We start from the raw sequence: 16,135 nt of genomic DNA, 5'->3' as shown, positions 1-16,135 counted from the left end.
CATACACACACACATACATACACACTCACACATACACACACACACTCACTCACATACATGCATACATACATACATACATACACACATACACACACACACTCACACATACACATACACACACACACACACACACATACATACACACTCACACATACACACACACACTCACTCACATACATGCATACACATCTACACATACACACACACACTCACTCACTCACATACATGCATACACATCTACACACACACACACACACACTCACTCACATACATGCATACACATCTACACATACACACACACACACACTCACTCACATACATGCATACACATCTACGCATACATACACACACACACACACTCACTCACATACATGCATACACATCTACACATACACACACACACACTCACTCACATACATGCATACACATCTACACATACACACACACACACACTCACTCACATACATGCATACACATCTACACATACACACACACACTCACTCACTCACATACATGCATACACATCTACACACACACACACACACACTCACTCACATACATGCATACACATCTACACATACACACACACACACACTCACTCACATACATGCATACACATCTACGCATACATACACACACACACACACTCACTCACATACATGCATACACATCTACACATACACACACACACACTCACTCACATACATGCATACACATCTACACATACACACACACACACACACTCACTCACATACATGCATACACATCTACACATACACACACACTCACTCACTCACATACATGCATACACATCTACACATACATACACACACACACACACTCACTCACATACATGCATACACATCTACACATACACACACACACACTCACTCACATACATGCATACACATCTACACATACACACACACACACACTCACTCACATACATGCATACACATCTACGCATACATACAAACAAACACACACACACATGCATACACATCTACACATACATACAAACAAACACACACACACACAATCTAAAATACATGAAGTGGAGTACAGCTGATGTGTAATATGCTGGTCAGGTGCAAGAGCTCGTTCAGCACTAGAATGATACTGCCACGCTGCTCCACTGAGAGCTACAGGAAATCATTCATGCTGTTGCCGTCTTTCCCATTTTTTTTTCATGTCTTCAGCAATTTTGCTCCCTGTCAGTGGAACAAAACATAGAGACTATTTAAATTATTTTATGCCTTTAAATTGATTTTAAAGCACTGGTTAAGGACTATCCACAGTGCTGTTGCTCTTGTTTTACATGATTTGTGTGTGTGTGTGTGCGTGTGCGTGTGCTCATTTTATTGATTGTTTTATTTAATTTTGTATTGGTATTTTATTTGGATATCCTCTGTATCTGTACTTTGTTTTTATGTATTTTATATATATATATATATATATATATATATATATATATATATATATATATATATATATAAACTTATGTATATATATAATAATTAGTAAGCAACAACATATATATATAACACTGATAGCAGAACATATGGCTCCGCTCTGAGCTGTGCAGTAGCTGCTGTGTCTCCCTGTAGAAGTGGTGTCATTGGTCAGGAGGAGCAGAGCTTCTGTCAGCTTCATTCACAGAGGCAGAGCAGCAGTACACTCATGGAGACACTAGAGGGCACACTACAGCAGGGTACGGAGAGAGACAAAAACACAGGAACTCAATGAATACAATACCATATTCTGGACTATATTCGATTTCAGAACTCTAAAAAGAGTAGACATATTTAAAACCATTCATGTATGTTTTAATTTGTAATATCCACAAATGAAGAGCCATAACGTGTTCCTCATACACCACCACAGGACTATTTCTGATCATTACAATTTTCATTAAGAAATGTGTAAATGTCATGTCAGCAGTGTTGGGAAGAATACTTTGAAAATGTATTTAGTGACACAATATTGAACACCAGCTTTACTATAAATGTTGGGTTGGTTTATTGAATATTAGCGTAATAGTGGTTAACTGTCCATTTTTAGAAATGAAGATTAGATTGGTGATTAGATTGGGCTTGTATTTTATTATATTTGGTGGTTACATTGTAGATTATGTGTATATTTAGATTGGCTACTAAGTGTGTTTTTTATTTATTTATTTGACCTGATTTTACCTTTATTTGATCTTCAATTAAAGAATAGAAAACTAATAAAAGTCTTCGTCTGAGTTGAAAGTTGAAATCTTCAATTGTGGGTACCACGTGCTGCTAGGGCACACAGTGATTTGTGTGCATACAGTATATAAAGTATTCACTTTTCACACATTTTGTAATGTTACAGCCTTATTCCAAAATGTATTAAATTCATTATTTGCCTCAAAATTCTACAAACACTACCCCATAATGACAACGTGAAAGAAGCTTGTTTGAATTATTTACAAATGTATAAATAAATACTAAACTAAAACAGCACATGTACATGAGTGAATGAATAAAGTGTTTGTTAAAGTGTGGTGCACTCAGGTGCTCTGCCCATATGGGCTTATATGACATTATTGACAAGAAAGATGTTAAATGTTTCATGAAAACACAGTGTATTCATGTTTTCTGCGGATACAAAGTATTTTTCATTTTTCCTTAATGTCCAGGCCTTCTCCACAACGTTTGACACATTGAACATTTTATTTTCAAATAACCAGTACATAATTTCAGTTTCAGGCAGCCAAAACAAATCAGATTTCTTCTGTTGGATTATGTCATACAAACAAGTTCTTAAATCATTTTACAGTGGACGGAAAACATGAAAATGAATTGATTCTCCACCAAACAATACAACCTGTCCTCCTCTGGGGCCACTTCCACCTCTAGGGGGCAGCACTCCTGCTCTGAGCTGAGCACACCTCACAGACGACAGCGACCTCTGTCTTCTTTTCAAATTACATTTCACATCAGGTTCAGTAACTAAACTTTCCTCAAACTGTACATAACTTCTTAATTTGGGCTTTTGCAGCACATGCAATTTCCGCTGCTCCTTAATATATATATATATATATATATACACACACACACACACACATATATATATATATATATATATATATATATATATATATATATATATATATATATATATATATATATATATATATATATATATATATATATATATATATATATATATATATATATATAGCACCTGTCCAGACCAAGGGTGTCCATGAGATCTATCCCAGTTAAAGACTTTTCTCTGGTAAAGGATTTGTGCTCTTTGTTTGACCACACAGGGCTCCCGGCCCATGTGTGTATGGGATAATATTACTTTGTGGGGAACAAACCCGCCTGTAACAGGCTTTGCAGCGTTGGTGTCGAACGACCTCTCCTTACAATGTCTAACTTTTCTTCAAAAGTTTGTCTTGAGAAAGGCGTTATAATTATATCCTCGACCAAATTGATATATTTTCCTCCTTCCACCATTGTGGGTTGAAAAAACAGCTTAGTAGTACACGGATTAATGTGTCTGTCAAATCCAGTTTCCTTGTTCTGAGGTTCTGCATAGCCCCGCCCATAAAACCTGCTTCTCAATATTGCTGATCCAATCAAAAGACGTGCATGTGATGCACCTGCTAGATGGCTCCTGTGTAACAGCAGCAGACCAAGCCCCCAGCAGCCAAGATGGCCGCCCATTCAAGTCAATGGGAGCTGCTCAGTGGCGCATGTCGCCAGTTAGCCTTTAGAAACTCTTTGGACACTGCAGCCCAGAAGTGACGTAGGTCTGCGTCCGGTTTGCGTACCATGTGATCGTACTGACCAATCAGAGAGCGTTATTAGAGCAGCGCAGAGCACAGTGTGAGATAAAGCCAAATATTAAACAACTGGTTTTAAGAAACTTTTTCACTGACAGTGGAAACAATGTTTGATCTAACATTGATTTCTTAAAATACGGATTTGTCAAATGTATTCAGATGACATGTTTATCTACATACAAAACATGCTAAAGTCATGATTAAGTCCGTATTTCGGTTTCTTGTCAGAACAACACTGATGGACACGAAACGTAACATCGATTAGTTTATACTTGGCAAAACATTCCATTTCCATAGCATTTATTACGTGATTTAGTTTTTCAGGCAGAAACATTTCAAGACATCGCTTCTGAGTCGTAGATCCACGGCCCTCAGGTCCGTGGTGGTCATTACTTCCATGATTTGTTCAGTTATTAAACTCATGGATCATAGTTTTACGCCTGTAGCTCATTCGAGGCATTTGGGGTCATCCACGACATCTCGACCCGCTCACTTCACCTACACGCGCTCTGATTGGTCTAGACGGTCACGAGCTGGGCTAGAGGGGCGCTAGAGCGTAGCCGAAGTTAACAGCTTAAAATGCGTTTTAAAGACACCTGAAGAATCTTAAAATTAGAAAAGGTCTATGACCCATAAATAGGTAAGAATTGCGCTATATCCGACTTTTCCGAAAGCTCTAGGTGCTCTTTCAGCCGAACACGAGCAGTTTTTCGTTACATTGCGCTCTAGGGAAAAAAAGCTTTCTGGACGCACGGTTTCGTTGGCTGCAGTACCAATGGAGTGGCCACTGGGGGAGTCTGCGACATGCTGCGGCTAGCCATACCCTATCCAGATAATATAATACATCCATGCAGCTGACGTACAAGAGCCAACTCTGAAGCTACAAGCACCAGCTCTGTTGAGGTCTGAAGGCCTCGGCAGATTTTAGACCCCTGGCAACGCATGATGGCTGAATTTGATTGGATCAAATATCTAACTTAAAGACCAGCCCTCCAAATCTCAACCTGGGGCAGAAGCAGTGCAACCAAGAGGAAAGCCATGAAATGAAGAGTAAAAGTCTAACTCTGGGGAATAATGTAATAAATATTTGTGGGAAAATAATATTTTCCCCACAAGTTTAGTAAATGTGCCAAAGCTTAACTCGGGACAGACCTTCAGCTTTTTGGTTACAGCTCCAAGTGTCCTTTCAGCAGACTCTGACACTCGACCGCCTTCTGAAAAAAATCATATCGTCTTGAAAAACAAAATACATACAATGCAATACATCAACAGTGTTTGTCCAAAGTAAAATGCATAATTGCTCTGATGTACCAAAGACTTTCTAAAATGAACTATTTGTGTTTTATCACAATTTATGACAATTCTCCACTTTGCACACTGCAGTTTCTTTTCTTCTTTTGCCATCAAAACAATGTCATCAGCGTGTAACAATAAACTAAGATTCAGATCATCAATATCTATACCCAAATTTGCTGTCTTTTTATCATGAGGTAATTCATTCACATAAATTGCAAATACGGTTGGTGAGAAAACTTCTCCTTGTTTCACTCTGAATGGAGTAGAAACCAGCCTGTTCTGACCATTCATGCCAAACAGCAATCATTTATATTCCAGAAGATTGCTGTTTATCCAATCCAAGTTTTTCAACAACAAAATAAAGAAAAGTACTTTTGCCTTCCTGCAGTCGTGCACTCATCACTGAGGACAGAACATAGATGTGGTCAATACATGCTCTGTTTTTCCTGGATCCATTCGGCTCATCCACCATGATTTTCTGCCACTAAAAAACATCCCCACAGCATGATGCTGCCACCACCGTGCTTCACTGTAGGAATGGTACTGACCTGGTGATGAGCGGTCCTTGGTTTCCTCCAGACATGACGCTTGCTATTCAAGCCAAAGAGTTTGATCTTTGTTTCAACAGACCAGACATTTTTGTTTCTCATGGTCTTTTTACAAACTGCAGGCGGCTGTCATGTGCCTTTTACTGAGGAGTGGCTTCTGTCTTTCTACCAGGCTCTGTCAGAGTAACCACCGGGTTCTTGTTCACCTGCTGACTAAGGCCCTTCTCCCCTGATGGCTCAGTTTTACCAGGTGAACAGCTTTAGGAACAGTCTTGTTGGTTCTAACCTCTATTTACGGATGATGGAGGCCACTCTGCTCATAGGAACCTTCAATGCTGCAGACATTTTTCTGTCCCTTCCTCAGATCTGTGCCTTGATACAATCCTGTCTCTGAGGTCTACAGACAATTCTTTGGACTTCATGGCTTGGTTTTTGCTCTGACATCACTGTTAACTGTGGGACCTTTTATGGACAATCAACTGAATTTTTTTATTTATTTCAGTAGAAAATCAACGTGCTTGAGCTCAATTTTGAGTGTCATGACAAATGCTGTGTGCTATATGCTATTATTTTTTTATTTTTATTGCTTTCACGTTGTCATAATAAGGTATTGTTTGTAGAATTTTAAGGCAAATAATCCATTTAATCCATTTTGGAATAAGGCTGTAACATAACTAAATTAGGAGAAATGTTTGTGTTTTGTTAAAAACACAAGAGCTCCGTTTTATCTTGCCATTTCAAAGAGTAACTGTATACAGTTACTCAAATTAGAATTCTGAGTTTTAGTACATGTATTTAGTTTACTTCCCAACACTACATGTCTGTAAACTTAACTGTGGATCGTTTTGTTTTTGGTTCACTCCTTTTGCTGCCAGCAGAGGGTGCCACACACAAATCTAGATGTGCTCTCTAAAGCTGAACTGAAACCCCCATGTTCCAGAGTTGCAAAAAAAATAATTTAAGAAAGAAAGCGTTAAAATTAAAAAGTATTTAGTTGAGTTGTTCACTTGCCCTTGATCCCTTCTCTGTTGCCACTAACAGTACTCTATGTCCAAGAAGCTCTAATATAAAATTATCTCTCTTCGCTTTTCTCTCCTCTCCCTTTTTCTCTCTTAATCTTTCTCTCTCCCTCCCTCTCTCTCTCTCGCTCTCTCTCTCTCTGCATTTTCTTCCTCTCTCTCTCTTTCTCTTTCTCTCTCATCTTTACTTTTCTCTCTCCCTCTCTCTCTCTCCCTCTCTTCTTTTCTTCTCTTTCTCTTCTTTTCTTCTCTCTCTCTCTCTTTTCTTCTCTCTCTCTCTTCTCAGTCCATGGCATCAAGTGGACCTGCAGCAATGGAAACAGCAGCTCTGGTTTCTCAGTGGAGCAGCTTGTGCAGCAGATTCTGGACAGTCACCAAACCAAGCCCCCTCCTCGCACTCACAACTGCCTCTGCACGGGCACACTGGGTACGTGCATGGAGTGAGCTCACCAATCAGCAGCATATATATTTTGTCTATATTGTTGTTTTACATTTTAGAGTTTGATTGAGAAGGTCATGAACAGTGTTGGGAAGCATACTTTGAAATATGTAAGGGCCCGCTGGTGGTGTAGTGGTTTGGGGGCGTTGCACTTATGTGGTTGTTGCCATCTCTGCGTCGTGGGTTTGCTTTAGAGATTGTATTGATCTTTGATATTAAATCATGTGTGTATGTTTGGGTAAAGAGTCAGTCATTTTAACTCATTAGTCAATTCAAAAAGATCAATCTGATGCACTGAGGACAAACTGGGAATGACACATGAGCACACAGACTGGAGCAGCTTGGAGAAAATATTGGTGCCAAATATTGACTACTTGTTCAATATTGGGGACATCCATGATATCACCAATAACCGATAACCCGTCCCTTCACTTCCCGGCCTCAACTGTTAGCAGAGTGCCTCTGCCCTCTTTCTCCCCATTTCACGTTGTGGCTGTCCTGTCAGGTGAAACCGTAAAAAAAACTGAATTCCCTCCAATCAGAGTACTGTATTCTGAAAACTTACTGTACTTTCACTGTTGAATTGGATTTAATTAAAGTGTAAAAAAACAAAAACCCATAGGCTTAAAACAGCTTTATGTTTGACGATCAATGATTAGAGAAAAAATAATCACACACACACCCAAGAGCCGTGTTTCTATTTTGCACCATCAGGTAACACAATGTATTCCTTGGATTTTAGGAGAGTAATGGTATTCTGAATGAAAGACTAACTGTGCCACAATACAGTTCATCAAAATTAGTATTCTGAATTTGTTTTTGTTTTTTTTAACCAAAATATAAGGAAACAAAGAAGAAGAAATACAATGATTTTTGGACACTCTCAATTTACATGCCATGATCGAAGAGCAAAACTAAGAACTACTGAACTACTGAAACCAGGTTGACCTCAAGAGTGGTATAAAGCTCTACACACTTACCCTTTGCTTTGATCAACTTTTAACTGGGCCCTTAGAAAAGCTCAGATCCCTCTGAGTTGGAAGGAAGCCATCATATCCTTAAAAAAGAGGGGAATGACCGACTTGACTGTGTCTCATATAGACCAATCTCAATTTTGAATGTGGACAATTGTATATACACCTCAATTATGTCCAACAGAATGGAACAAATACTCCAAAATTGAATTTACATTGATCAGACAGAATGTATTACTAATGACAAAGACGTTCTTTACACATAGTGAACCAGATACAGAAACAACAAAACAAAGCCCTAATAATAAGTCTGGACGCTGAGGAAGCTTTTGACTCTGTTAGCGGGCCTTATCTATTTAAAGTGTTAACCAAATTTAAAATAGATGACTTAATAATAGAAAATATCGGGACCTCTACGGTCGTCCAACATCAAGAATCAAAATGAACGGCCACTTGACAGACTCACTAACCTTAGAAAGAGGGTGGAGGCAGGGTTGTGCTTGGTCCCCTCTGTTGTTTGCCCTGTACTTGGAACCATTGGTCCAATATTTTAGACAATCAGAAACATTTTATTGTGTACATGCATACCCAATCTGATGCATTTCCTTCATGATATTGGTCCAATGTTTGGATACAAATTGAATGTACAAACTGAAACTGAAATTCTCTCTTACTGGCAACACCCTCAGTCCCTTAGAAAGGAACGGAATCCCTCAAAGATCAACTATACTCTTCTTTTCTCCACTATAAAGAAAGATCTTGAAAAATGTAATATCATCCCATACTTAAGTCTAAGTCAAAGGATTGAAACTATAAAAATGAATGTTTTGCCCAGATTTCTCTATCTATTTCAGACTTTCCCGATTTCTATACCCAACTGTCTGTTTGATGAGTGGAGTAAAAGAATCTCAAGAATTGTATGGCAAGGCAAGAACCCTCGAATCCGATATAAAACTCTGCAATTATCAAAAGAAAAAGGATGCTGGGGGTTGCCTTGTCTGAAAAGCTACTTTATTTCAGCTCAGTTCAGAGCGTTGTTGTACTGGTGTGACCCAGAATGTGAAGCCCAATGGAAAAATATTGAGATTAATAATGTGCCGGGGGTTCCTGTACAGGCTTTACTGGCAGATGAAAAACAGTTGAGTCATTTGGAGGAAGTTAAGAATCCATGGGTGAGAACTGCGCTTACAACATGGAAGGAGCTAATCAAAACATACAGACTGAGCAAAGATGTTAAAATCTTAAACTGGTTGTCTTATGACCAATGTATTGTACCAAATAGAACTGATCTGAGATTCAAGGTCTGGATTACAAAAGGTATAAACATTTGTAAAGGATAATCATATGAAAAGCTTTGATATGTTAAAAGAATCCTTTGACTTGGAGAAAAAGGACTTCTATAGGTATTATAAATTATTAAGTAATGACCATTACAACTCACTGATTTATTTTTTTATTATTAGGCTTATAAATCTGAACTTTCAAGGGGAATAATATTTAAATTATATCAATTATTATTAATCTCTACAAATACTCTGCTAATATATTTAAAATAGATGGGAAAGAGAAGGTATGGATGAAGAGTGAGAAGGTGTGTGTACATCCCAGTGGAGGACCACAAAATCACATATCTGGAGGGAAGTATGTTGGAAAAATGTGTCAGATTTTTTCACAACTCCAGGTCAACATGCCCATTATTCACAGGGAAATGCTGACTGTTGGAGAGGGTGTGGCATCCAGGAGGCAAACCACTACCATGTGTTTTGGGACTGTCCTGTTGCTCAAAATATTGGACTCAACAAGGAGATACATACTGTATTTGTCACCCTCCCATTAGATTTCAGAACTATGTACTTGGGCCTCAAAGCCCCTGCCATGGACACAATAAATGAATATCTTTGGAATACAATTTTGGCACTAACAATCAAGGACTGGACTGACATCATAACAGACATTAGACATAAGGGAAAATGATTTCTGACTTGACTTGAAAATGGACACATTTGAAAAACTTTGGGCGACTTTGGGACGTTTATGTTGGACTTCGTATGCCGTAACTTTATTTATGTTTAATCATGTTGTGCCATTCTCATTATTTTCATTATTAGTCTTATTGCTATTTTCCTTTGCTCTCAGCTCGTGTCCCCCGTTGTTGTGTTGTGTGTGTCTTCAAACTGAAAAAATATATAGCATTCTGATATTCATCTTTTTAGTATCGATATGTGTTTAGTTACTTCCCAATACTGGTCATGAATACTATTTTTATAGACTTCAGGAGATAATAATTGTTTATGTTTTTGTGTATGTTATGTACATATAAAATTGTTGAAAACATTTAGAAATAAAGGAATTTAAATTTCGGTTAGTGTAATTTCAAACTTTAGTGTAATTTAGTGTTATTTATTTATGATTTAATATTAGTGTAATTTCAAATTTCCTGTTGATATTACGCTGCTCTCATACTGCATTTAAACCAACAAAGTGTTTTATTCTTTTCATTTCTCAGACCCATGTGCTCTGTGCCCTGTAGGTGCCGGCAGCAGTGTGCATCACAAATGCAACAGCTCCAAACACCGGATTATCTCACCCAAAGTGGACCCCCGCTCCGGCGGATACAGCGCTCACTCCGAGGTGCAGAACAATGATGTGTCTGAGGGCAAAACTGAGCACAGCTCCCATGGAGGAGGCAAAGGCTCCGGAGCAGGAGGTGGGGGCAGCACAAGGGAGAAACGCAATGGGAAAGTCCATAAGCCTGTCTTGCTGCACCAGAACAGCACAGAGGTGTCATCCACAAACCAAGTGGAGGTCCCCGACACCACGCAGAACTCCCCTGTATCCATCAGCAGCGGCCTGAATAGTGACCCCGACCTGGCGGACAGTCCTGTGGTCACAGGAATGGGTCATGTGGCCTCGGTTATGTCCAGTCTGTCTCAGAGTGTCTTCATGTCTGAGGTGACAGGTGACCCGGTCTACAGCATGTCTCCCACTGGGGGCCCTAATTCCCACCTGATGGGCCCTGATGCCACCTCACAGGGCCTGGTCCACAAGTTCGCCTTCCCTGGGGGAGGCGTGGGAGAGCCCGGCTCTGCAGCAGGAGACCTTTCCATGTTGTCCTCCGCGGGAGTGTCGGAGGAGCTGGTGCTGTCCAGCAGTCTGGACTCTGGTGGCCTCAAAATGCCAGAAACCAATATGAACTTTGATCCAGACTGCTTTCTTAACAACCCCAAACAGGGGCAGACCTACGGGGGCAGTGCTTTAAAGACAGAGTGCAACTCTTCTTCAAACTCCTCCTCAAATGGCAGCAGTAACACAAATGGTCTGCAGCAGTCTCCGTCTTTGTCGGATAACACCTACAGTTTCAATTCAGCTTTAGTCAAAAACATCAAGACGGAGGACACTTCCTTTGAGCAGCAGCTGGCCAAAGAGAGTGGCTACCAGGTGGGGACAGTGGTGAACTGTGGCAGTGGAGTGTCATCAGGAGCAGGGTCAGGCCAGAGTGGCCTCGGTCTCACCCCAGCTGGTTCTCTGCTTCCCTCTGGTGGAGGTCTGAGCCCGAGCACCACTCTGGAACAGATGGATTTCAGTGCCATTGATGCTAAGCAGGAATACACCTCCAATGCCACAGCGGTCAGCTATGCTCAGTCTATGACCAGCCCTCACATGCAGCACCAGAACCGATCTCCCAGCTTCTTCCTCCAGGACAACTCTCAGAACAGTCATGCCCAACAGGGCCGGCCCAACATGGTGCAGAAAACACACCTGATGGAGCACAACCATGACTCCGGGGCATATATGGGCCTCCAGGTAAAGTCAGACTCTCCCGGCAGCAACAGTCACCTCCACCATCACCACCACCAGGGCCAGCACAGGGCCAACTGTAACGGAGGCTCTCCCCCAGAGGGAGGCCAGGCCAGCTCGCTGCAGCTGCTGCAGTACCAGGGGACCTTTCCTGGTTTGGGAACTGAGCATGAAGAGGTGGTAGGTTTAGAGCAACAAAATAATGTCAATTCAGCTCAGACCGGGGCTTCAGAAAATGGCACTGATGGTTTATTGAAGGCAGGAGATCATATCCAGGGCTGTGGAGCAGGAAATGGGGATGGGGGAGTCACTGAGCACTATTTACAGCAAACCTCAGATGGTTCTGGAGGAGCGGAAAACCTTCATAACGGGAATACCAACAATGATGGTAGTGGTCGCTCTCAACAGCAACTGCAGCCTCTCCTTCAGGGCTCAGCCATGGTTCAAGGCCTGTACAACCACCAAAGTCTGACAGCCACCAGTAACGGAGGAGCTGGAGGGCCGGGCATGGAGATCAACTTAGATCACTTTGACATCTCTTTTGGGAATCAGTTCTCTGACCTCATCAATGACTTTATCTCTGTGGATGGAAGTGGGACAGCCATGACAGGTGGAGGGGCGCTCTACGCCCACCAGCTTGTAACCTCACAATGCTCAGAGGCTCAGAACACCACCAACGGAGCGCCCCCACAAGGCCAGGAGGATGGAGAAGCCCGGGGCACCGGGTATAGCGCCTCAGACCTGTGCCTTCAGCCGTGCTGCAGTCCTCAGTCCCTGAGTGGGGGGGCTGGAGGAGGAGCCACTGCTGGAGACGCAGGTTCACTGTCCTACATGAATGTAGCAGAGGTGGTAAATGCAGCTGTGGCCCAGGGGACTCTGGGAATGCTCCAGGCCACTGGACGCCTCTTCATGGTCACCGACTACTCCCCAGAGTGGTCCTACCCTGAGGTAGGTCACATGACACATTCCTACATACAGTGTCCAAAGTCACTATTTAAAACAATGTTCATATTATAAGGAGTATAAATGTATAGAAAGGGCAGCACCAATTCAAATCTAAAGCAATAATTCACAAATGAAACCATCTAGCTGGCCCACCTAAACTCTCACACGTTACTTTCAATTGAAAATTTAAATCTAATGAAACCATGCATACTGAAGGTCTTTGGGTGCATGCCAATGTTTGAATGTGTAACTTTTTATCTGATGGAGTAAGATTTAAAGCAGGAAGAAATGGTTTGACAGGTATCATCTGGACAATGCCATCTGGAAGTTGGTTTTATTAATATAAACACATATCACAAAATATATTGTCACATTTATTCATCACACATGGACTGGTGGACTAATGAAAGGGAAGAGGAGAAGAGAGAACAAGAGAAACACAAGCGAGTGAAAGAGGGCAAGAAGTCTTTAAGAGACAGATTTGGATCTAATGATGATATTTAATAAGCTTTTTGGTAAAACCGTTGTTTTTTTTTTACTACTCATTCATAAGAGTAAAAAAAAAAACGGATATTGTTTTTATTTATCAGCAAAAAAAAATGTTATTACATTGTCCCACCACATGATGGCGTCAGAGTCCATTTTTCGAATTGTTTTTTCTGGGCATGGTGTAATTCATGACTTTAAACAGTAGATGGCAGACCAACGCCACAAACGTTTGAAGATACTTTGAGCAGACCTGGCAGTTAGAGTGTGATTAAATGTGATTTTGTTGTGGTTAACAGGGTGGAGTAAAGGTGCTCATCACTGGACCTTGGCAGGAGGCCAGCTCAAGCTACAGCTGTCTGTTTGACCAGATCTCAGTCCCTGCATCCCTCATCCAGCCAGGAGTCCTGCGTTGCTACTGCCCAGGTAGTGGAGTGGAGCTGCCCTCATATTATCCAACCATATCACTACATAAAGCCACTAATGTACGATTGTGAAATGTGCTCACAGCTCACGACACAGGACTGGTCACACTACAGGTGGCTGTTAGTAACCAGATCATTTCCAACTCTGTGGTGTTCGAGTACAAGGCCCGGGCGCTGCCTTCACTGCCGTCCTCACAGCACGACTGGCTCTCACTGGACGGTAGGCCTCCTCAAGCTCCTAATAGCGTGCTCACATTTTACTATAAATGCTCACAAGGTTTTCTAGACCACTAGAAAGGCCATGTAGTGTGTAAATTGTGATTAATTTAGGACAAATACTATTACCATTTAAAATTGATTTATCTAAATGTCATGTATAAATAATAAAGGATTGATTACAAAAGATGAACAATAACAATGCCTATAGTTCAAAGGTGTTGATGTCTGCAAGGCTGTTGAATTGGCGTGTTTCTTGTTGTGTGTAATGATGAGTAGTGCCCGGGTTTGTTGGGTATGACTGCTGCTGTAGCCTGCTGCAGTGCTCTGACAGGATAAAGTAGGGCACAGTGAAGTAGCGGCTCACAGGACAGCTGCATTGCAGACGGCCCTTGAGGGAGTGGGAGTGAGTAATCCAGAGCTGGAGGTATGACCAGGATGCAGTCTCCATTCATGCCCATGTGTCTCACAGGTTCATTCAGAGAAGCAGTTAAAGAGGAGCTGGCTGTCTCGAGGAAAACGGCCCACTCTTTTACCTTACTTAACGAATAACCCTTTGGTCCCTTAAGATTGAACAGTTTTGTTCAATGCACTTGAGCCGAAACATGTTAGACTTGAGTCAGAGCTCTGTTTCTACATAATTGTGAGGATCAATAATGTTTATTTAATGATGTGTTTACAATAATGCTGTCATGCATAACTGGTGCACATATAGAATCTGCTTTCTTACTCCAAAGCCTGATGTATCACTGGTTTCAGCACCAGACTCTTGGACAGCTACAGTGTGGCACAGCTGGTCACGCAGCCTGGAAAAGGATTTTTGTTTGCAAAGTGCTGGGATTTTGCTGTTTGTGGAAGACATTTCAAATATTTCTGGCGTCTGAGAAACTTTTCAGAAGTAGAACGGGTGTAATTAAGCAAGAAGTGACCCACATAAAATGGAAAATTGATGGCTATAGCCCAAATATAGAGTGAAACGATCCCGCTCACCTAACATGACTGTGTGAGTGCAGACTTTTGCACTAATAGACTGTTGACATATTTCACTGCTCCTCCGCAGCGTTCATGCAAACTCTCCGGCTCCAGCTCAGTATTTGTTGTAGCACACTGGACTCGCTGAGTTATAATGTGCTAATGGAACAGCTGCCTGCCTGCCTTGATTTGTCATAATGCAGAGTGGGGGAAGGGGCGCTTTTCCTCTGCAGCACTGCAGGTACGGAGCCACGGGCTACACAGAGCAGACACCAGAGTCGCACAAGTCTCTCACTCGCCCCAGAAAAAGCCGCTTCGCTCTCACACTCCGCGGGCTACGGAATGTAAACGATGTGCGGCGGCGGCGCCCGTGAAACGCCGTGTGCACCGCGCCGTAGTGGGAGAGAACAATGTCTGGAGCCCGTACTACAGTGGCGTGACACGCGGCAGACTGCACACAATAATGCAGAAGCGCGATCAGTGGGCGTGTTTGCAGAAGTATGGTCAACAGACATTAACACTATGCACTGGTAACGCTTTGGCTGCGGGACGCTCCTAAACGAGCGCAAAAAGAGCCCCGCGGAGGAAGAGTGCGGCGCGCGCGAGACCACCACCACCACCACCACCACCACCACCAGTTGAAGCGGCCGCAATAGTCCTGGAGAAGAGTTGAGAGCGTGAACTGATGAAAGAGCACGATAATAGCGCGTGCACGACCCGGCCTGGAGGAGGAGGAGGACGCGGGCAAAACGGAAATTAAAGCGACTGTTTACCGGCGGCACGTGCGCACGACGTCCCCTCGCAGCAGCGCATTTGTCTTTTCACTGCGGGCTGGAAGCAGCGTTTAGGAGGGACACGGGGAATGCGCGTCTGTGCTGAGTTGAGTCAAGTCGAGCAGAGGAGGGGCTGATGGGAGAGAAGTAGTGCGCGCCTTCTCCTCGTCCATCCTCCGCGTCGTTCTCCTCTTCTTCACTTTTGTCGGGCTTTTGTGTTGCGTCCACGCCAGAGGATTGTCTTCTTCTTCTTCTTCTTCTTCTTCTTCTTCTTCTTCTTCTTAAAGTGTCTCCGCCGCAGTTTGTTGGACTCTCTGGGTCAGGATGCCGGAGGAACACACCTGCGCCGCGTAAAGACAAAGGGCAGACCTGACCCATGGAGAGTAAAGTGGAAGGTTAGCTCTGCTTCTGTCTTGTCTTGTGT

The 16,135-nt window shown here is 42.2% G+C and overlaps 1 protein-coding gene across 11 annotated transcripts in view; it reads left to right on the top strand.

Moving 5' to 3' along the window:
- Positions 1 to 16,135, top strand: part of camta1a (calmodulin binding transcription activator 1a) — a 306,786-nt gene that overhangs the window by 274,466 nt on the left and 16,185 nt on the right. For 8 of the 11 annotated variants that reach the window (XM_072449079.1, XM_072449075.1, XM_072449074.1 and 5 more), the window contains 4 exons: positions 6,970 to 7,110; positions 10,627 to 12,842; positions 13,625 to 13,751; positions 13,836 to 13,970. In XM_072449079.1, the coding sequence (XP_072305180.1) occupies positions 6,970 to 7,110; positions 10,627 to 12,842; positions 13,625 to 13,751; positions 13,836 to 13,970 (2,619 nt within the window). Of the gene's footprint in view, positions 1 to 6,969; positions 7,111 to 10,626; positions 12,843 to 13,624; positions 13,752 to 13,835; positions 13,971 to 15,995; positions 16,107 to 16,135 lie in introns of those variants that run through there. The other 3 variants (XM_072449082.1, XM_072449077.1, XM_072449080.1) reach the window with 2 other exon arrangements.

Source organism: Eucyclogobius newberryi, unplaced genomic scaffold (assembly GCF_026437365.1).
Source record: "Eucyclogobius newberryi isolate DKJ021-1_F unplaced genomic scaffold, fEucNew1.0.hap1 SCAF_17, whole genome shotgun sequence".
In the NCBI taxonomy this organism is placed as follows: domain Eukaryota; kingdom Metazoa; phylum Chordata; class Actinopteri; order Gobiiformes; family Gobiidae; genus Eucyclogobius; species Eucyclogobius newberryi.
This window is presented reverse-complemented; position numbering and strand designations above follow the sequence as displayed.